The sequence below is a fragment of the Salmo trutta genome, chromosome 28 (assembly GCF_901001165.1).
Source record: "Salmo trutta chromosome 28, fSalTru1.1, whole genome shotgun sequence".
Taxonomy (NCBI): Eukaryota; Metazoa; Chordata; class Actinopteri; order Salmoniformes; family Salmonidae; genus Salmo; species Salmo trutta.
In genome coordinates, this window is record NC_042984.1 from 22,417,137 (window position 1) to 22,440,121 (window position 22,985).

A 22,985-nucleotide genomic window follows, 5' to 3' on the forward strand; every position below is an offset into this window, starting at 1 on the left:
TCAGTCATAGCCATAGAGCCAAGATCCTACTGATAAAGTACGACATCACTGTAGTACTTACCAGTAGTACTCCAAAGACATTTTAGGTTATTAGACTGTCACTGGAGTCATGTTATTGGAATAATCCTCTGATCCATTGCCAGCTCATTTTGTGTCATTTCTCTCAGCCATCTCTATGCCTGTTCATGACATCTGTTTGTTCATTAACTCAACTTTGTTCATATTTCTGTTCATTTATTTTGACTCAGCCTTGCAACTGACTGTCATGCATTGCCTGTGTGTGAGTGAAAACCATTGCTTCATTTTTCTTCCCTCCTAGAGCTCCTCTGTAGAGCACAAAGAGTTGAAACGCTGTGGGCCCTTTGACCTGCATATTAATGCCAAGGTGTGTACCCAGACAGACAGACAGACAGACAGCTGCTCAGAAGGCTGCTGCCCTCTTCTCCTCCCTGCTTCCATTGTACTCACACAGCTAGTTGCACACAATCTCTTCGCCATGCATGGTTTTGATGCTTGGGTTTGATGCATAGTTTTGATGCTTGCTTAGCTTGCACTGGCAGTCTGTTGTAGAGATAAGGGGACTTGCTTTCACCTTTTCTGGGTATTTCTTGTGGGTATTTCTTGGGATTTCTTGGGGTTCTCTCTAGATACTTTCACCTGGTAACAGAAGAATTGGAAAGGTGGATTTGCAATGTTATTAGTACTCTGCTGTTGTTCCATAGTCAGTTTTCCTGTTTATACAGTCACGTGATGCTGAAGGACTCTGATGTATGTCTCTTTGGGACTGTCCTCTCTCATTAGTTGTAAATATGAGTAAGGCAACAGTAAACATGTCTTCCCCACGAATGATGCAGCCCCCTGTTGGGCCAATTGAGATTGTGTGTTATTGTGTGTGACCACAGATTATCCATTATATTGACCAGATTGAAGTGGCCGCTGTAACAATTAAAAAAATATTCTTAAAAAATGGCATTTAGCCTGGATACCAGTCTCTTTAACTCCGTGTAATCCATGTCAAGTCTTTAGCAATGGCAAGGAGTGGCATTTTACCTAAAGATACTGTTACTCAGACTAGAAGGCAGTCTGGAGGAGGCAAGATCAGGTGGGACTGTTCTAGCCAATGAGAGGGCAGATATGCTTGTGAACAACAGGCATAACTCTGATATAAAGTGTTTTTTCTCAAAGTTGTCGGGATGTCACGTGTCCTACTTATATCCGTACACTTGTAACAACCTAAGCATTGTGAAGCTTCTATTCGATTAAATACGCCACACGTAGCAAACAAGCCATTACATTTTTTGTTAACCAAATTTGACACTCATTGACCTCCATACAAAAAGTCTTCGCTTGGTGAGCAAAAAAACCTTTTACAAAAAACACCACCTGTTGTAGAAGACAGATTTTGGGCCCAGTTATTCCTCTCGCTTCACCTCTTCCTCTCTGGTGTGACACATTTCAGTTAATTACTATAGCTCCCGCTTTGGGCCAATCAGTGTCATTTTGTAAATGCTGGATCTCTATGGCAGTGTTTCCTAACCCTGGTCCTCCAGTACCCCCAACGGTACACATTTTTATTGGAACCCTGGACAAACACACCTCATTCAACTCATTGAGGGCTTGTTGACAAGTTGAATGAGGTGTGTTTGTCCAGGGTTCCAATAAAAATGTGTACTGTTGGGGGTACTGGAGGACCAGGGTTGGACTGTTGGGGGTCCTGGAGGACCAGGGTTGGACTGTTGGGGGTCCTGGAGGACCAGGGTTGGACTGTTGGGGGTCCTGGAGGACCAGGGTTGGACTGTTGGGGGTCCTGGAGGACCAGGGTCGGGAAACACTTCTCTATGGTAAGACACATTATTCACCCAAGTTTTGTAAAAATGGGGCCATTGCTGTCTGCAATATCGCATGTGACTAACGTACGAACAGATGGACGGAGACCGATCCACAGTCCCCTCCCCGATTTTATCGTGGGGAACAATTAGTCCGTTGGGGACAGAACCACAACATAGAATGGATGTGATTTCAGTGACATAGGTGTTACGTGTCAGTCATTTCTGACCTGTGTGTTTTCCTTGGTGTTTCTCTCTACATTTGACCTTGTTCTAGACGTGTATGTGCTCATGTTTGTCTAGGGTCATTACGTCCTACTGTATGTGTAGAAGCATCATTCACGACAGTCAAGCTCAAGTCAGACAGTCTTTCCCCCGGAGATTCTGAATTATTTAACTTCACCATTAACACTTCATCTAGTTTACTGACAGAGGCAATGTTACCTTCACATCAAATTGAGGCTAACACCATCACTGGAGTGTTGAGAGTTCAACGCTTGTGTTTTGGGGAAAGCATCTGGAAATCAAACTATTTTTAAAATGGTGTCACATTTCCTCAGTGCCAACTTAAGCCTCTTAGCTTTGGCTGCCTTAAAGCCCCATACAGCATGTGTTTACCAAACACTGAATCATCTTACATGTCCTCTAGTGCTGTAGAATTATTGCTCCTCTTAATGCAAACGTTTAGGATGTGCTTTAGTTGACAGACTGACCAGTTGTCGTCTGTGTGGGTTAGCTTCTCTGTTGCTTTTGGAGTACAGCAGTATGGGGTCCAGTACCTGACCACAGCAGACCTAAATAATGGATAAGCTGTTATGAACAAATCAGAAACATGGATGGATGCAGGCTGGATGGAAGCAGGATGGATGGATGCTCTTGCAGTGATGGCATCATGTGACTGTGGATCTCTCTTTGGGTTCCCCAAAAGAGCCTTTGGGTTCCTAACATCTCAGTGTTGTTGTAACAACCAGAGAAATGTCTTCCCAGGAGAGGGTGCTTTTCTGTGTAACAGTCTCTTTGCATCAATGTCAAGCAGAGTGTGCTCTCTGCTCAGTGTGTGTGTGTGTGTCTCCCTCTCTGTTTTTCTGCTTTTGAGTCTGCACCACTGTGGAAGAGAGCAAGGGAGAGGTGGGATGTTGTCATGGTAACGGTGTCACGGCTGATTGGTCTTGCAGCAGCAATGACTGACCCAGTGGAACACGCAGCAGGAGAGAAGATAGGGGTGTGTGTCATGGAGTTAGCTAGCTAGAGATGGGAGGGGTAGTTGTGGGTATGGGTTTATGGAGGAAGAGGGGGCTGTAAGTGCAGGCTCTCCCCCTCAGGGAAGCACCGTAGCTCAGCCTGGACACAGCTCAAACAGCCCCTCTCTCTCTGTCCTCCTGGCCTTAGTGCTGCCTAGCTGTAATGTTTATTAAGCGTTGCTACAACGTTCTCCCAGTGTTACCATCTCCAATGGGCCTGCCACTTGATGATATTCCAATAGTGCCCCAATTGATTTGATAACATTTGATTTGGAAGGAAAAGCCATTTATCATGGAAGCTTGATTGTAATATACAAATAAAATATAACACTTAGTCATCATTTCCCTGCTTATTGTTATTTCCCGTCTCCTATTTTAAAAACAATGTCTTCCATCGAAACAACCGGGTGTCTGATAGTGGTATTTTCGAGGAACGTGCGGTACTGCTCTTGAAATATGTCAAAGCTGCAAGTCTAACAGTCCTCTGTCTGCAATATAGGTCACCTGCCTAACAAAATGTACTGTACCTTCAGATGGTTGGCTGACTGCGGTAAATATGAACACAGTCATGCAACCAGCTTCCCAGTTTTATACACAGAGGGAGAATGAGATGGCAGGGGCACTAAGTTAAACACACAGTGTAATACATACTGCTTGCAGTAGGCTGACAGTGCCCTGAAAATAACACCAGAGAACCTAAAAAGGGAACAGTGTGAAATTTCAGTCAGTCTGCGATTCACACCAGAGATGAGAGCTAGTGTTGAATGACAATGCAATGTGCCTTTAAAAAAAAAAAAGACTTTGCCTTCTAATCGGAAGGGCCAGCTTGTCTGAAGAGGGGAGGATATCTTTTATTTTTATTTTCACCTTTATTTAACCAGGTAGGCCTGTTGAGAACAAGTTCTCATTTACAACTGCGACCTGGCCAAGATGAAGCAAAGCGGGGCGACAAAACAACAACACAGAGTTACATAAAAACAAATGTACAGTCAATAACACAATAGAAAATCTATGTACAGTGTTTGCAAGTGTAGAAGAGTAAGGAGGTAAGGCAATAAATAGGCCATGGAGATGAAATAATTACAATTTAGCATTAACACTGGAGTGATGATGTGCAGATGATGATGTGCAAGTAGAGATACTGGGGTGCAAAAGAGCAAGAGGAATATGGGGATGAGGTAGTTGGGTGTGCTATTTACAGATGGGCTGTGTACAGTGATCGGTAAGCTGCTCTGACAGCTGATGCTTAAAGTTAGAGAGGGAGATGTAAGACTCCAGCTTTGGTGATTTTTGCAATTCGTTCCAGTCATTGGCAGCAGAGAACCAGAAGGAAAGGCAGCCAAAGGAAGTGTTGGCTTTGGGGATGACCAGTGAAATATACCTGCTGGAGCGTGTGCTACGGGTGGGTGTTGCTATGGTGACCAGTGAGCTGAGAAGGTGGGGCTTTACCTAGCAGAGACTTATAGATGACCTGGAGCCAGGGGGTTTGGCAACGATATGTAGTGAGGGCCAGCCAACGAGAGCATGCAGGTCGCAGTGGTGGGTAGTATATGGGGCTTTGGTGATAAAATGTATGGCACTGTGATAGACTACATCCAATTTGCTGAGTAGATTGTTGGAGGCTATTTTGTAAATGACATCACCAAAGTCAAGGATTGGTGGGATAGTCAGTTTTACGAGGGTATGTTTGGCAGCATGAGTGAAGGAGGCTTTGTTGCGAAATAGGAAGACGATTCTAGATTTAATTTTGGATTGGAGATGCTTAATGTGAATCTGGAAGAAGAGTTTACAGTCTAACCAGACACCTAGGTATTTGTAGTTGTCCACATATTCTAAGTCGGAACCGTCCAGAGTAGTGATGCTAGTTGGGCAGGTGCGGGCAGCAATCGGTTGAAGAGCATGCACTTAGTTTTACTAGTGTTTAAGAGCAGTTGGAGGCCACGGAAGGAGTGTTGTATGGCACTGAAGCTCGTTTGGAGGTATGTTAGCACAGTGTCCAAAGAAGGGCTGGATGTATACAGAGTGGTGTCGTCTGCGTAGAGGTGGATCAGAGAATCACCAGCAGCAAGAGCGACATCATTGATGTATACAGAGAAAAGAGTCGGCCGGAGAATTGAACCATGTGGCACCCCCATAGCGACTGCCAGAGGTCCGATTTGACACACTGAACTCTATCTGAGAAGTAGTTGGTGAACCAGGCGAGGCAGTCATTTGAGAAGCCAAGGCTATTGAGTCTGCCGATAAGAATGCGGTGATTGACAGAGTCAAGCCTTGGCCAGGTCGATGAAGATGGCTGCACAGTACACTCTTTTATCGATGGCGGCTATGATATCATTTAGGACCTTGAGCGTGGCTGAGGTGCACCCATGACCAGCTCGGGAACCAGATTGCATAGTGGAGAAGGTACGGTGGGATTCGAAATGGTCGATCTGTTTGTTAACTTGGCTTTCAAAGAATTTAGAAAGGCAGGGCAGGATGGATAAAGGTCTATAACAGTTTGGGTCTAGAGTGTCTCCCCCTTTGAAGAGGGGGATGACCGCTGCAGCTTTCCAATCTTTGAGGATCTCAGACGCTACGGAAGAGAGGTTGAACAGGCTGGTAATAGGGGTTGAAGCCTGCGCTGCAGGCACACTGCCCCACAGTCTGTTAGCATTCTCACTGGCTTCAGCTTAGCACCTGTGTCCGTCTGTCTACTGCCACACATCACATCCGACACCAGCCCTTTTTCTCCATCATATCTCCTTCAACATTCCTACATACATCCATGCAAGCTAGAGCCCCTGAGAAGGGCATCTGTCCATGTTGATGGACAGGTTTCTTTTCCTTCATCCTTTATGCATAATCACATCCAGCATATGCCTGGTTTTCTGCTGTAGATAGAGTTGTTGCTTGTGGCCAGTGGAGGAGAAGAGAGAGATGCTGGAGAAAGCTACTATCTACTTGCCTGATGATTTAAACTATCGCCACATACTTCAGTATGAGCCTGCCATTGTTGAAGTCGTTTGTGGTGATGTCAAAATGAAGGGTGTTGTACAAAACAAAGTCATCAGCGATTGGATCATCTCTAACAAATCAAAGTAGCAAAGCCAATGACGACATTTCAAAACGCTGCTTTACCCACTTGAGTTCTGGCTCTGGAGAAGAAACTAACGTCCGGGGGCGTGGCGTAGCTGTTGGCCGAATCAAGGAGTTTGGGTTGCCTGGCTACCCAATCTGCTGTCTTCAGTTTCCAGGCATTTGAGATGAGCTTGCCTCTGTGTGGACATGTGAGAAACAGGGATTTACAAATATGTGTGCATACTACGAGTAGTCGTGTGCAGCGTTTGGGCAACCCTGTGGCCACAACAGCTGCTTGCCCCTCCGTCCCTCGCCCCACCCCCCTTAACCAGAGGGCAGAGCATGACGTAACCCCTCCTATTCCTCGCTCCGCCAGCCCAGCGAGCACATTACATGCCAGAGGTCACTAGTCTCTCCTCGTTACCGTCTCAGCCAGTAGCCCTACAGTACGTAGTCGGACTGCAGCACGTTTCTTCTCTTCCGGAACTGGAACATTCTAGTGTGAGTGTGATTGGCATCACAACAGTGCAGAAGTTAGGCCTAATCTCCAGATGTTCCTGGTTAGTGTTCTGTTCAGCTTTAATCTGAGAAAGCACTTTAATCTGAGTGTGTTTGACACGCACTGGAGTCTAGATTAAGATGAAGGCCCATTTATCATGCTATTTAAAAAAAAAAATTAACTAGGCAAGCCAGTTAAGAACAAATTCTTATTTTCAATGATGACCTAGGAACGGTGGGTAACGGTAATTTAAAACTGCCTTGTTCAGGGGCAGAACGACAGATATTTACCTTGTCAGCTCGCGGATTCGATCTTGCAACCTTTCGGTTACTAGTCCAACACTCTAACCACTACGCTACCTGCCGCCTATTGTGCAATCTACCACTGTTGTTCACACAGGCTTCATACTGTGTACTATCCTGGATTACATCATAGTGTACTAATCCTTCTCTTGATTGTAGCTGCCATCACGTCAGTCAACTCCACAATGTGGGTGACCAGGACAGGAGTGTGTGTGGCCATCTACTTTCTTATGTTAGCATTTGAACAGCTGTTGGTTTGCAGGCTCACGTGGACCCCTGTGCAGTAGGCTAGTGTGGAGTGGAGGAGGCGTCACGGGGAAGGTCTGATTCATGCTGCTCACCCTACGCTTTGCTCTACTGCGGCCCGGAGAGGCCAGCCGTGGCTAATATGATCAGATGTTGTCAGACTCAAAGCCACGGAACGAACATCACTGGCCACACCACTGAGACAGAGAGGAGGGGATCCTCTGGAGTCTCAGACTTCATTGGTGATGATGTGGTTTTTGGTGTCTTAAAACTAGACACTGATCATGTGTTCATGATATGGCAAATCTGTCTCCCTTTTTGCCGTAAATCTTTAGGAAGTCTTGGTTTTTGCAGGTAGAATTCAATCGGCCATACTCCGAGCAGTTAGCCAGCGCACATAGAGGTTGAAGCTGGTTTCTATTTGGATATTGTTATTGCAGATTTATCCAGGCTGTGCAGGTAAACCTGTATACCCAAGGCTATTAAACATGTTCCTCTGAAGTAGCCTGCATCTAACAGTTGAGAGTTGAATCTATTAAAAAGCTCGTGATGACAAAACAGTTGATGGTGCGTCACAGATGCGAGACGCCATGCTCCTTTGTGTGTGGTTGTGCCATGCTCCTTTGTGTGTGGTCGTGCCATGCTCCTGCATCAAACGGGGAGAGAGAAACAGAGACGGAGAGTGAGAGGGAGACTGAGAGAGAAACAAAGACCCAAACCTTAATTTAGACCAAAAACACAGAGGATAAGCAGGAAAAAACAATTAGTCAAATCCCAAACCTTAACTGACAAAACCCAAGCAGACTTGTGGTTTATTTCCCTAACAGAGGCTTTTTGTTTTGGAGTGTTCTTCTGCTCCGTGGTCTTTGTGTTTGTTTAGTGCAGCTCACACAGGGTCAGACCACTCTCAGCCGGCCTCTCTCTCCCCCCATCTCTCTCTCTCTCTCTGTCTTTCCAGAAAGGCAGGTGTTGTTTGGTATTCCCTCGGATCGTCATTTTTTATTTCTCCTCCTTTCTTTCAGCACAAGCTGTAACCTGTCTTTGCCAGTGTAGTACGACACCTCTCTTTTCTCTCTCTCTCTCTCTGTCTCTCTCTCTCTCTCGCTCTCAGTACCTTGAAAAATACAGGAGTAGTTACCTACTGATCTTTGTGTTAGTCAGAGGGGAGGGACCAACCCCTGTCCTGGGTGCCCTGTAACCTCCCTCCTACCCCTGTCTCCATGATCCTGCCTCTGATGGCAGAATAAAGACTCAGCTGGCACCTCCTCCTCCAGGGAGCAACCCAACCTAGCACACAGTGTGTGGGTATTCTCCTGCCAGCTGTCAGCTGCTCCTAGGTGTCTGTGGCATGACTGGCATGACTGGCTCTCAGGGCATGTTGCAGACTGGCATTGTTGCCACACCCTGGTACACGATTGTTGTTGACTGGCACAGAGTAGCTAGCCTTGGGGACTGGCACAGAGTAGCTAGCCTTGGGGACTGGCACAGAGTAGCTAGCCTTGGGGACTGGCACAGAGTAGCTAGCCTTGGGGACTGGCACAGAGTAGCTAGCCTTGGGAACTGGCACAGAGTAGCTAGCCTTGGGGACTGGCACAGAGTAGCTAGCCTTGGGGACTGGCACAGAGTAGCTAGCCTTGGGGACTGGCACAGAGTAGCTAGCCTTGGGGACTGGCACAGAGTCGCTAGCCTTGGGGACTGGCACAGAGTAGCTAGCCTTGGGGACTGGCACAGAGTAGCTAGCCTTGGGGACTGGCACAGAGTCGCTAGCCTTGGGGACTGGCACAGAGTAGCTAGCCTTGGGGACTGGCACAGAGTCGCTAGCCTTGGGACTGGCACAGAGTCGCTAGCCTTGGGGACTGGCACAGAGTCGCTAGCCTTGGGGACTGGCACAGAGTCGCTAGCCTTGGGGACTGGCACAGAGTCGCTAGCCTTGGGGACTGGCACAGAGTCGCTAGCCTTGGGGGACTGGCACAGAGTCGCTAGCCTTGGGGACTGGCACAGAGTCGCTAGCCTTGGGGAGTGGCACAGAGTCGCTAGCCTTGGGGACTGGCACAGAGTAGCTAGCCTTGGGGACTGGCACAGAGTAGCTAGCCTTGGGGAATGGCACAGAGTCGCTAGCCTTGGGGGAGGTTATAGTTGGTCTTTTACAACATTTATTCATTCATTACCTTTAGGTTTCTATTGTGTTTACAAACTGTCAAACCTGTCTGTTGTACACAGCATACTGCTAGGGTTGTCGGCCACTTGAGTTGACACAGGAATGTCCTGTGTGTTAGCTAGTGTTCCCAGTCTGCCCTTCTAGGAATATGACCTAGCATCAAATACCCTTTGTGATGAATCTGAGAGAGAATATAATGTCACTACATGTAAAATGTTCTGAGTTGGATATACATTGGTTATTAAGACCATTATTTTGTCTCCGCTGATGTTTCATTCTGTAGTGTACTCCCTCTTCTGGCTGCTGGTGGTAGTACTTGGTAATAACAAGTAAGGAATGGAGATTTGAACACAAGTCCACTCTACTGAATATGCTGCTGACATATGATATGACGTTTGTGATTATGTTACAATGTGAACATATGTCTGATCCTCTCCCAAAGTATTCTGATATTATCTCTGATATTCTCTCCATATGATATAGAGATTACATTTGGCTACAGAATATGCTGCAACTCACTCAGCGTCAACTTTATTGCTTGTGTTGTGGGCACTTTTTGAGTGTAAAAGCTGTGTTTGTAATGCTATTGATTTAATGTTCTAGTGAACATATAGTTTTGATCCTTGCTCTCTGCACTTTGAGAATTTCTATTTAAAAAATGTATATATATATTCCATCCATTTCACTCATAGGCTGTATCCCTGTGCAGTCAGAACTTTGACCTCAGGATTGCCATCATCTCTGTTACTAGACAAGCCAGTTCCTCAGCCACTGTTCTGCTCTCAGGACCATGGATTATATTGACGTATGAGCCTTGTCCCTCTAGCACGATCTAGCTGGGTCACCCTGGTAACGAATACCTCCTCTGCATGTGAAGCACTGCATGGATCACACTCACTACACTTGTCTGTCACCACAACACTCAACTCTCTCACACTGGCTGTCACCCCTATCTCTGTCTGCACGAAGCAGTTACTTAAACAACCAAGCAACACATGACATATTATCATCACAGAAGTGTCTTTCCTAAATATGGTGGCCTTTACTAAATGTCAACAGATTGTCCTTTCGTCACATTTACAGCAGGCCATGCCCTGTAAGAAGCAGGTGTTAGACAGTTCTACTCAACATGAACTGTTCCCAGTCATGACTTCAGTTCCCACTCCCCAGCATTCTCCCAGCATCCCTTTCTCTCAGCTAGCCAGCTCTTTCCTTGGGCCTCGTCATCCTGATTGGTGCTCTTCTGTGACCTTTAGACATATTGGCTAATATGGTGGTTGCTAAGCACCGATTTGCTTATCCAAAGTGACACAATCATGAGTCATCAATCACTGCTTTCTGGAAGCTGGACCATGACTCACTTAATGCTCCCTCCCTTCCTTCTTTCCTCCCTTCTTCCCAATATCCACCCCTACCTCCTTTCTCTACCTCCTCTATGTGGATGCTCACCCCCTGCCTCCCATCCCTCCCCATTTCCTTTCTGGTCCACGTTCCTCCCCCCTCCAACAGAACAATGACAATGAGACCCCTCTCCACTGTGCCGCCCAGTATGGCCACACCCAGGTGGTGCGTCTGCTGCTGGAGGAGCTGACCGACCCCACCATGAGGAACAACAAGTTTGAGACGCCGCTGGACCTGGCGGCGCTCTACGGCCGGCTAGAGGTGGTCAAGCTGCTGCTCACCGCTCACCCCAACCTGCTCAGCTGCAACACCAAGAAACACACGCCGCTGCACCTGGCCTCGCGTAACGGACACCTGGCCGTGGTGGAGGTGCTGCTGGGCGCTGGCATGGACATCAACTATGAGGTGAGGACTGAGGAGGACACTGAGTCTGTTGTCTCTCCTGCCTGTTCAATGATCAGGTTCAGTGTGGTGTTGTGAGAGCGTAGTTATGTGGATATATAGAGACTGAATGTGTCCATAATGTTATGTTGTGTACACACCATTGCAGCATTTAGGCCTACAAACTCATAGGCTCTTGACTCAAACCTCTTGAGCTCTTTATTTAGACTAAAGAAGCAGTGTTTTATTTTATTAATCCTTTATTTAACCAGGAAAAGCCCATTGAGACCCAGAGTCTCTTTTTCAAGGGAGACCTGGCCAAGAAGGCAGCAACGATCAATACGTTACATAATTAACATATACAACAACACAACATGATCCAGCCTAAAAAAAGCATTTACATTCCTCCGTAACAGAGTTTCCCATCAATATTTGACTGTTTAAGGGGGCTTTTGGCCGCCCTCTTCTTCTACCAGACTGTGCCATCCATCAGTCGTGTCCTACCTCCACTTTCCTCATCTCTGCTCTGTAGCAGGTCTGGGCCACCAAGAATCCTTCAGGTCTTGCTTCCTGCAGTTTCCATTAGCATGGCGCAGCGAGCTGGAAAATAATCTACTTGATTCCTCAACCAAATAATTCTCCATAGCAAAACATACAGGGCTGGTGGCCAGCAGGGGATATATAACCAAAGCCAAACTTCTATTTCACGCTGATCAAACCTGTCCTGTGTGTTCAGGAAGTATCCTGCTGGTTTAGCTTTAAGCTGTATGCCCTAGCTGACCAAGATGAGAGGAATCAGAATCAAAGCTTTGTGGCGGTCTAGATAGCAGGTCTTCACCTGTTCCTCTCAGCAGGGAGGGTTTGGGTTAGGGATCTGACCTCTGCTGTTCTGTATGTTGCTGGTCTGGAGTCTACTCTGATGTCGCTGCATGTTTTGTTATTGCTCAGCCATTGTTTTGATGATGGTCTGTTTGTTGTCTCTCTGCAGACGGAGAAGGGCAGTGCCCTCCATGAAGCAGCTCTCTTTGGGAAAACTGACGTGGTGCAGAAACTTCTGAGGGAAGGTCAGACACTCCATTTAGTCAACATGCTTATAAGACACAACACGTTTCTACCCGCTGAATAATGCAGATATAACCCCCTGCTCGTCTCTCTCTCCTCCCCTAATCCCCTGCTCTGTCCTCTGCGTCTCTTCCCCGTCCTGCTCCAGGGGTTAATGTCAACATGGTGGACAACAAGGGCCTGACTGCGCTGGACACTGTCAGAGAGATGCCCTCTCAGACGAGCCGGCAGATAGCAGCTCTAATTCTGGGTAAGAAATACAGACATAATGCTTCCCTATGGGATTATAAAGAAAGATGACTTTACCTTAACCACAAACTGATTTCCCAAAATGTTTTATCTGACTAGTGATATTATTTGAATGACCTTTTCTTCCTTGTCTTTCTGCAGGTCATATGTCAGGAAATCCCCCTGTTTTGGACTTGCCTCCTCCCCCTCTCCCTCCACCTAATGAGAGCCCTAGTCCGAGGAAAAAAGGTATGTCGTATCTATACACGTAACCACCAGCCAACACGTAACCACCAGCCAACACGTAACCACCAGCCAACACGTAACCACCAGCCAACACGTAACCACCAGCCAAGGCTCTCTACCTGTGTGATGCTGTGCATTGCCACCTGTATTTGTATGTGTACCAATATGTGTGTTAAAATGTGTGTGTTGTAGGAGAGATGGAGGTGGTGAGTGCACTGCTCTCGGGGCTGGCCCCGGGGCCTGAGGAAGAGAGCCCGTATGAGGCTCTGTTTGAGGCCACCTCCTGTCACTCTCTAGACAGCCTGGCCAGCGGGAAGTCCTCCGACAGGGACTCTGGACGGCCTGACAGTGAAGCCGGAAAGGTTGGTCTGGAACTCTGCCTTCCACCACAGAAACACCCAACATGTGACTCAGGAAGTTTGCGTGGCTAGGCAGCTAAAATATTTTTTCTCCACTAGAGGGCAATAGTTCTCTGCATTTAATTGTTGTTGAGTGGACTGGATTTAGAAATTATGACAGCATATCTCTTTAACACTAGAAAAGCCTGGGACAATGACGAGTCTTTTGGACGTCAACATTCTAACAGTCTAATAAATACATTTCATATAATCATTTGGTTGTGTTTATGAAGGTCTTAGGTAACATTACACTACGAAAGAAAATGTATTTCGAAGTACACAGTAGCATTTTCATTAGTTTATGTAACTGTAGGCTATATGTACAAATAAACTACTAAAATGCCACAATTCAAGTGTTAAAATCCATTAAATAAAACAATTCTGAAAGATCATTCCTTATTAATTTGTTAAGGAACATTATGAAACTAAGAAAATGCATTTCAAAAGAACAGAATGGCATATTTTGAGTTTAAATATATTACTGTGCTTTGAATGTTGCGAGTGCATGTGGGGAGTTTATAGAATCGCCATCATTCTGCCAAAAAGACCCGAGGCGGTGTGGTATATGGCCAATATACCACGGCTAATGGCTGTTCTTAGGCATAGTGCAACGCGGAGTGCCTGGATGCAGCCTTGAGCTGTGGTATATTGGCCATGTACCACAACCCCCTGAGGTGCCGTATTGCTGTTATAAATTGTTACCAACATAATTAGAACTGTAAACAAGTCATTTTGCGTCACACCTGTGGTATATTGTCTGATATAACACAGCTTTCGACCAATCAGCAACCAGGGACCAAACTACCCCGTTTATAATTTGAAATATTAGACCTCAAGGGTTCATTTCTAAGAGTGATTTGGAAACTGCAGAATCTGCTAGACATCAAAACGTCTTACCTGCTTGTGACTCTGTAGAAGTTTGAAAAAGTAACTTTTTGAAGCTCTGTTTCCCTGCGCTGTTAATCAGATTCTTCATATATTGATACTATTCTCACCCATCAGACTATTGCCAATGTAATCTTGTCTTAAGCTAACTCTAAGCTAGTTATATGTGTGAAATTAGTTTCGATATACACTCACAGGCCAGTGTATTAGGTACACCACCCCATTCACAAAAATGGATCGCTCCTACAGACAGTGAGTCACTTGGCCGTGGCTTGCTATATAAATTAGGCAGACAGGCATCGAGGCATTCAGTTACTGTTGGATTCAACATTTGAATGGAAAAACGAGTGACCTAAGCGACTTTGAGCGTGGTATGATCGTCGAGTCCAGGCGTGCCGGATCCAGTATCTCAGAAATGGCCTCAACAAACAAAAAAACAAACAGCCAGCGGTATCCCTGTGGGTGAAAACAGCTTGTTGATGGGAGAACTCCAAGGAGAATGGCAAGAATGCTGCAAGCTAACAGGTGGACCACAAACAGACAAATAGCTGTTCAGTAGAACAGTGGTGACTTAGAACGAACAACTTGTCGATCCTTGTCACGGATGGGCTATTGCAGCAGACTACCACACCGGGTTACACTCCTATCAGCTAAAATCAAGAAGTGGCTCCGGTGGGCATGTGATCACCAACACTGGATAATTGAGGAGTGGAAAACATCACCTGGAACATGACAGCGAGTTCAGTTTACTTGAGTGGCCAATCCAGTCCCCAGACCTCAACCCAATACAGCCTCTTTGGGATGAGATGGAACGGGCTGTTCACAGCTTGAATGTACCTCCGTCCGAGCTGCAGCAACTGCGTGATGCCATCGCGGCTGCATGGAGGCAAAGGGGTGTCCAACCCGGTACTAGATGGGTGTACCCAATAAACCGGCCAGTGAGTGTAGTTTTGATGGGCCATTATCAGCTGTGCAGGCTGACTGCCAGTGAATGAGGGTAGGCAGAAAAAAATGACATGTCCTCTTAAAACGGCTTATAAAGCAAATTCTGCTTGTGATATCAAGATGAAAATAATTACAGTGTGTTATATAGACTTGTTTAGAAAAAGTCAAGAATGTGGGCGGGGGGAGGACAAGACTAAAATGTATAATTAGAAAAGTACATTCGTTTTGCGTCCACATGACATGCTCTGAGCTTTTCTAGTGTTAAAGCAAAAATCTATGTTTGAATTCAAGGCTTCAGTTGTACCGACCTTCTACAGTACTTCAAGATATGTGTCAAGCTAATGTCTGAGCACAGTCAGTGATTTCGTTCTCTGTTTGTCAATTACAGAAAGACCGGCTGGCTCACCAATCCCAACCTACCCCAGGCCATGTAGAGGAGCTTAGCTCAGAGGTCAGAATCTATGGTCATTAAAGCTCCGTTTTGAAGGACCATGTTGTAATGGTTGGGTTAAATGCGGAAGACGCATTCGGTTGAAGGCATTCAGTTGTGCAACTGACTAGGTATCCCCTTCCCCTTTCCATTACTTTTGGCCAAAGCAATCAATTAGTTCCTGCTAGGACTGTGTGGAAACCGTGAGATCTAGTACAACCATGAGAGGGCACTGTGGAGTGACTTATCGCCCTGTAGGAGTCCTCAACGTCACAGGACAGTCTGAGATGAATGCTACACAAGCCTAACAGAGGTGGTATGGGTGTTCTGTACTATGCTGACCCTGTCTCCCATCTCTCCCTCACAGGCCCTATTCACTAACAGCAGCATCGATGAGAGGGGGGAGACAGAGGAGGAGGATCACACGTATGAACTGCTGCTGTCCGCCCAGACCAAAGTCCCCCAGTCCGCACTGGACCCCCCATCCCAGAAAGGTAGACACTTACAGGGGGTGTAGAAAGGGATTTGGATTGGATCAAGGATGATATTCAAATCCCTTCATTATTCCTAATTGATGGAAAATGATGTGTGATAAAACACTGCTCCCTCAGCCTGAAGAATAAGGAGCGCTTGCAACCTCTCCCCCACTCCACCCACGTGCCCCCTCCCCGTGCCCCCTCCCCATGCCCCCTCCCTGGTGCTTTGCAAAGTGTGACCCCTCATTCCTAGCAGCATTACACCAGGGATGGAATGGAGAGGGGGTCAGTTTCCCAACCGCTCCCTAAACCCCTCCTGCTTCCACTCTGTTTGGTTGTAACTGTTTACTCAAATACAGCTAAGGTTTAACCTCAACAGCATCAGTAGGAAAGGGCTTGGAATATGCTAATGTGTGATATCCTACTCAGGATGGTCATAGCTGTATCAGAGGACTCCTTCCCCTTAGCTTTGGCTTTTGAATGACACTGCGTTTCATTGGATTAAATGGGATTTAATTAACAGCACATTGGAGTCCCTGTCTGTTGATATAAATGTTTTTAAACCGTCCCCCAGGCTTTCTGTTCTGTCACATTCCTAATGAATGAATTGTGTGTCACTAAACAGTGTCATAGAAATTAATGTGGAGAGTCTGATTGCTGATGTAATCACTTCCCCTTTTATGTTGATGAATGACTAGATGTCCAGTCCTTGACTTGCATTCCTCTGTTCTGTTGTTAAGATGTTTAATGTGTTGGTTTGAGGAAGGCTTGTCTTTGCTGGCTGCTTAATTGTCTGCTCTTCTCTCTGTTTTAAAAGTCTGTCTGAGTGTCTGTCTGAGTGTCTGTCTGAGTGTCTGTCGTCTGAGTGTCTGTCGTCTGAGTGTCTGTCGTCTGAGTGTCTGTCGTCTGAGTGTCTGTCGTCTGAGTGTCTGTCGTCTGAGTGTCTGTCGTCTGAGTGTCTGTCGTCTGAGTGTCTGTCGTCTGAGTGTCTGTCGTCTGAGTGTCTGTCGTCTGAGTGTCTGTCGTCTGAGTGTCTGTCGTCTGAGTGTCTGTCGTCTGAGTGTCTGTCGTCTGAGTGTCTGTCTGAGTGTCTGTCTGGCCATTGTCTCCAATACAACCCATAATACCATGTGCATAAAACATGAGCTTTATTATGCTTCCCTTTCCTATTCACTTTGCATAATATCATCCCTGGCAGTCTTGAGATTGAATAGAAATGAAATAAGATAATTGTACTACCTTACGCATGATGACCTAACTAACTGCTGTCTATCCTGTCTCCCCAGATGGGAACGCTACAGTCAAACAGTCTTCCAACAGTCTCCTACCTCAGGTATGACCTGCATCTCCTCTCCTTTCCTCCTCTCATCCATCCATCCCCTCATCCCTCCATCTCTCCCTTCATCCCACCATGCCTGTCATCTGACTCATCTGTGCTCTGGAACGCTGTGTGATGAATAAGATGTTATTTACCACTAGTAGCTACATATCAGGGCGGCAGGTAGCCTAGCTGTTAGAGCATTAGGCCAGTAACAGAAAAGCCGTTAAGGGGAAAACCCTGCCGATGTGCCCTTGAGCAAAGCACTTAACCCTAATTGATAATGGCAGACCCTGGCCGTGACCCCACACTCTAAGGGTGTCTCAGGGAGAGTAGGATATGCAAAAAACACATTTCCAATTCATAATTATGATAATGAACACAGAGAAAGACATGGACAAAGAGCAAAATAAAAGGTCCCTGGGCTCCTCCACATTTTGCTTTAACATGGAAATCGAACCATAGCGTCTGACCTTTTTCCCTAAACATGTATTTTTCCACCATGGTACTGCTCCACCATGTGAGGATAAATATCTTACATACAGGTACTTCATCAGGAAATATGTCTCCCTGACTGAGGTCCTCTGTCAATCTCTCTGTTTAGTGACTTTGTAGCCAACCCTGGCCACCGGGACTCCTGAAGATTTACAGCCTCTCCCTTCACTCCTCTCCTCCCTCTCTCCACCTCTCTTTCCCCTCAATCTCTTTTAATTCCTCTTCTCCTATCCCTGTCTCATCTTATGTAACTGGAGGGCCCTATAAAGCTGTCTTTTCTATTTATTATCCTATCATATCTATTTCTACTACCTTTTTATTATACAGTTAGCTTGCCATAGGGTTTTATTTGCGTTGCTCTCCCCCCTCCTCCCATAACTTCATCTCAAATCTGTTTTTTTTTCTGAGGTTCTTATTTGGAGCAACTGTCCCTTTGCTGCCTAATTCTTTTTTTAAATGAGTCTCTGTGTGGCTGACTGGCTCGCTGACTTGCAGGCTGACTGACTGGTGTACTCTGTTCTAATCAGCAGCCAGCCATTTGAGGCTATCATCCATATTAGGAATGATGATGCACGGCAACGTGGAAGCAATCACTGGGACGCTTTCTTAATTTAATATCATAGTGTGGGGCTAATTTGGGCTGTGCTAATCTATGCTGTGATGGCAGCAGTGAGTGTGGTGGTGGTTTTAGTTGGGATTGACAGCTGTTAGTGTACTCATCTCTCCCCTGGTCTCCTCCAGCAGCAGAAGCCCACTGCCCCTAGTGACCTCAGACCACCAGGCGAGACGGGCAACACCCTGAAGCTCCCCGGACCTCCTGTGGTTGGACCTGGACGGACGGGACTCCGCTCCACTGGTGGTGAGTTCCACCCTCCACATGTTCTACCTACTGGATGGCAGTCCTGGTGGGAGAGATGTGCTTGTTTCTAAGCTCCACATTGACCATAGATGCAGTAAAGGGCAATGTTCCCTCTAAGCTGCGCGTGTGCGTGGGCACACAGCTTCCACGGGACTGCCAAGCATAAGAAATATCAGCCTGCAGAGAAGCACGAGATTGAACTTCACTTAACTTTCTAGTTTTCCCCTTTAGTTAACACTATCAACGTGTCCCTCTATTGTGGGAATTGCCAATATAAGCCCATTTCAATGCAACATACCGAAACAAAATGGACTATGCAAGACTTAGTATGCAAAACTAACTATGCAAGAGATTTTCTTGTAGGCACCGGAGTAGGATTCTATTGCATTGACAGGCAAGACTCAGCCCATACTATACAGACCAGTGCAGCATAACCAATCAGAGCTGCAGTATACCTATATGCAAATAGACCATTGCCATATATGGATCTGTGCCATTCCTTTGAACTGGACCGTGTTTACAGCATGAGTGGTGGTGAGTAGATGTGTTTGTTTTGAGATCAAAGTGAGAGCTGCATGTAGCCACGTGTGAACATTTGTTCATATTCTTTGCTAGTAAGTGGGTTTTTAGCCTAGTTATAGCTCATTTCTAGCCAGTAATGAGGGAGCGGTTGCTTCCTACAAGACCACAAAACATGTCATTTCTAGCCATCTTTGAAAAGTGAGTCAGATAAAGAGCTTCTTAAAGGGGCAGTGTTGTATTTTGAGACAAGCTTGAATAAGCTAAGTAGGCAGAGGGTAGCAATTTGTCTCATTCTCTGTAATAATGGTATCGTAATAATAATAAATTTTATTTTGTAAAGTGTTTTCTTGTATCAAACAACACATTTTCAGTCACCTCCTTGTCTGAATGACAAGTGGATAAACCGGTTAATGTCAAACCCTGCATAAGTCTCAGGGAATGTAGGCCTACATTAAATACCACACATTGTCTGCTACTGTAGGCTGAATGATAGAACAACTATTTCCATGTTCAAATGTATTGGGATACATTTTCTCCATTATTTTTGATAGTGGGCCACTATGATAGGCCTACGTTATGATCAAATAGCCACAGTAGCCTACTGTTACAACTGTAACTTAGGCTGTACACGCTTTAAGTGTTCACAATAAACGCGCGCCAGAAGTTGCACAGAATTTTCACAATGTTCAAGTTTGCGCTCAGCAGACCTGAAATTTGCTCAGTGCCGAAAAAAATTGGAAATGCCATGGAAACGTGTGGAGGAAAGATGCCGTTGGGGAAAGATCCCGAATGTCCTCATTGCCCCCCAGCAAAATGATCCTACATTTAGGCTGTTGTTTATATGTGTATTTCACACTATGTTGAGGTAAAAATTGGAGGATAATGCTGTATGGATGTCAAACCCAATACATGTTCATGTTATTTTCACCAATCAACTGCATTACATTTAAAAATGACTTTGACTACCACCACCGACTTCGCTAGGCTATCAGTTTACACGAACACAAACCTGAAAAGGGACAACTTGTAAATCTTATGCAGCAAAAACACATTGTGGGCCTTATTGTTAGATCAGATTTGTTAAATGTGCTCTAATCCAACATCCTTCTATCCCCATGGTCCCAGATGTCTCACTGCTATACTCTAGTTACAGCTACTGGGTCATGAGCAGTTCTGTGCTCTTCTCTGACTCTGAGGAGCCAAAGGAGCCAAGAAATCTGCTTGAGAAACACGCCAGACTTGGCCGAACATAACCCGTGCATGTCGCTGTAATGTAAGAAATGCATTAGCATCTGACTGCAGAGTGAGATTGGTAGGGTTGGATTAGTGCCGTCTGGGAATGTATGATTGGCATTCTAGAGGCTCAGCAGCTCTGGTTCTGGATTAGGCTTGTTTAGATCAGGCTGAATTGACATTCTCTGGCAAGCCAGCTGAAGAAAACTAATCTGGTTTGTTACATGGAACAGAATTCTTGGTCAGATTTGACCATACAGTGTATTATTATCTAAGAACCCCCAGCCTACTTACAGTAATACACTACTAGAAATGCAACGTTGTACACTTTATACGTTGGTTGGAGATTGGACAATCTTTATCTTATCCTCTTCCATCTTGCTGTCTAGTTCTTTGTTTATCTTGCTGCGTTTGTCCGTTCTCTGATACGAACACCATAGCAGGCTCATGCATATCCAAGCAGGGCATAATCATGCAAACACAGACACATAGCGACACATAGCTAAGCATGCTGTGTCTGTGATAGAGATGTGTGCTGTTTGGGGACTGTGTCTGTGATAGAGATGTGTGCTGTTTGGGGACTCTAATATAAACAGGTAGGCCCAGTCCCTCTCCATTACCATCTGAAAGCAGCTTCCTCTCAGGGATTGGGATTAGGGCCCTGCTCACACTCCCTGCTACTCTTAACCCCCGCCCCATCACATCTCTCCCCCATCGAGGCTGTGTGTGTGTGTGTGTGTGTGTGTGTGTGTGTGTGTGTGTGTGTGTGTGTGTGTGTGTGTGTGTGTGTGTGTGTGTGTGTGTGTGTGTGATGGAGACATGCCTTGTCAGCAGCAGCAGAGAGGAGGCAGAGCACCTGTCACACACACTCTGCCTTCCTCAGAAGGAAGGAATCACAGAGGATGCCCAACAGATTCCACATGCCTCCTGTTTCACAGGCAACTAACCACACAGTGCACTACTCTCACCCACAGGTAATTGGGTGCAGAATAGATTTCACATACGAAATAGTGATAAGGTTATCTGCCATAGACATAATATCTTATGACTATCAGGTTATGTGGCCTTGGCCAGAGTGAACTCAGGAGAGGCTAGCATCACTAGATAGATGATAGCCTGCTAAATTCTCAGTGTATATCTATTTGCTAGCTTGACTGTAGTGAGAACCACAGCTGTGTTTAGTGGTTTCTGCCTGCTGTGGGGACCTGTGGAGAGTGGAGCACACTGCCCATCCTGGCCTTGCACTTGGCCAATAGTGAATGACTAGAATTGGGATGTTCTCGAGCACCCAAACAAACAAATCAATGTGTGTGTCAGTTTAACATCAACAATGTCCATTCCAAAGTGCTCTCCTTCTCAGTCTCTATCACATATACACAGGTTCCCCACTAACATATAACGTCAATTTAATCATTTAGACTTTTTTCAATGAAGATTCTAAATGTCATTCTAACACATGACATACAGAGCTAAAAATGTTCTCAAAATCTGAGTACAGAAAAGCAATTTCCCCAGGGGCTGTAAATAAATTGGCCTACATACTGTCTCAGTGATATCAGTGCAACAGTAACTGTAGAATTAACATGACATCACTGCTCACAAGGCCACCAAATGAAACACACACACACACACACACACACACACACACACACACACACACACACACACACACACACACACACACACATGTGTTCTGTAACCAGTGTCCTCATCCCTGCATAAAAGCAGTGTAAATATCCATATGTCTCTCATTGGGTTACTGAGTCCCTCAGTGTTTCCTGCCCCGGTCGGACCGTTGAATCATGGGTGTAGTAATCTGGGTCCTGGAGGTGTAACACACTGGGGGATTGTTGAAGGGAGCCATAGCGATTCGCTCATTGGTCATTCACGCTCTCCAGCTGCCAAGGACAGGGTGGGTGTTTGGCTGTGGTCTATCCATATGTTTATACACACACACACACACACACACACACACACACACACACACACACACACACACACACACACACACACACACATCTTTCCAAATTGAGTAGTAGGCAGCTGAGCGTAGATGGGCACAGGCCGTTGGTACTCTGCCTCACTGCAAATGGCCTGTAAGCTAAACAGTGCATAGAGCATAGTGTACCAGCTCCTAGTTGAACTGTATTCATCACGACCAAGCTGACATACAGGGTGGAGTAACTCTTACTGTTTCCCCTGGACAGATATTCATCTCTAACGGAGCTCTTTTTAGAGTTGAATATATTGTTTTGAGAGCTGTTTGAATGACTGAATGGTATTGGCAACCCTGTGTCCTGTTGAGAGAGAGCTTCATTAGAATGCTTGGAGTAACTGCAGTCTTTTTGTAGCTGTCTTCTGTTCTGAAGGACAAACTAAAACACACTGAAGGGGCCACTGCTCCGCTGTGACGTCACTGACACTGTCCCAGTTTCCCTGTCACCAAACACCACGACCCTCTCACCGGAATTGGCAATGAGGACACACACACACAGGGCAGCACGACACAACAGCCCCCCTACCCAATTTCCAACACACACACACACACACATGAACCATGTGTCAGAAGCCTAATTATCAGGATTGTGGCTGAGAATCAGACAGAGGGGATGGAGTGATCCTAGAGTTACAATCCCAGAGATGCAGTCAGCGGCTAGTGAGTTGGTACAGGCAGGCAGAGAGCTCACACAGCTACAGCTCTACATAGCTTTGGTTTACACAGCTCCTGCTCAGGGAGAAGTACAAGAAGGGAGGGACAGAGGGGGAGCTTGACAGGC

At 46.0% G+C, this 22,985-nt stretch overlaps 1 protein-coding gene across 6 annotated transcripts in view; it reads left to right on the forward strand.

The window, feature by feature from the left end:
• The window catches only part of anks1aa (ankyrin repeat and sterile alpha motif domain containing 1Aa), a 121,432-nt gene that overhangs the window by 36,033 nt on the left and 62,414 nt on the right, over positions 1 to 22,985 (forward strand). For 5 of the 6 annotated variants that reach the window (XM_029719197.1, XM_029719198.1, XM_029719200.1 and 2 more), the window contains exons 4-13: positions 320 to 385; positions 10,839 to 11,135; positions 12,100 to 12,175; positions 12,322 to 12,423; positions 12,564 to 12,650; positions 12,840 to 13,009; positions 15,264 to 15,326; positions 15,673 to 15,799; positions 17,068 to 17,114; positions 18,336 to 18,453. In XM_029719197.1, coding sequence (XP_029575057.1) covers positions 320 to 385; positions 10,839 to 11,135; positions 12,100 to 12,175; positions 12,322 to 12,423; positions 12,564 to 12,650; positions 12,840 to 13,009; positions 15,264 to 15,326; positions 15,673 to 15,799; positions 17,068 to 17,114; positions 18,336 to 18,453 — 1,153 coding nt within the window. The remainder of the gene's footprint in view (positions 1 to 319; positions 386 to 10,838; positions 11,136 to 12,099; positions 12,176 to 12,321; positions 12,424 to 12,563; positions 12,651 to 12,839; positions 13,010 to 15,263; positions 15,327 to 15,672; positions 15,800 to 17,067; positions 17,115 to 18,335; positions 18,454 to 22,985) is intronic. The other variant, XM_029719204.1, reaches the window with a different exon arrangement.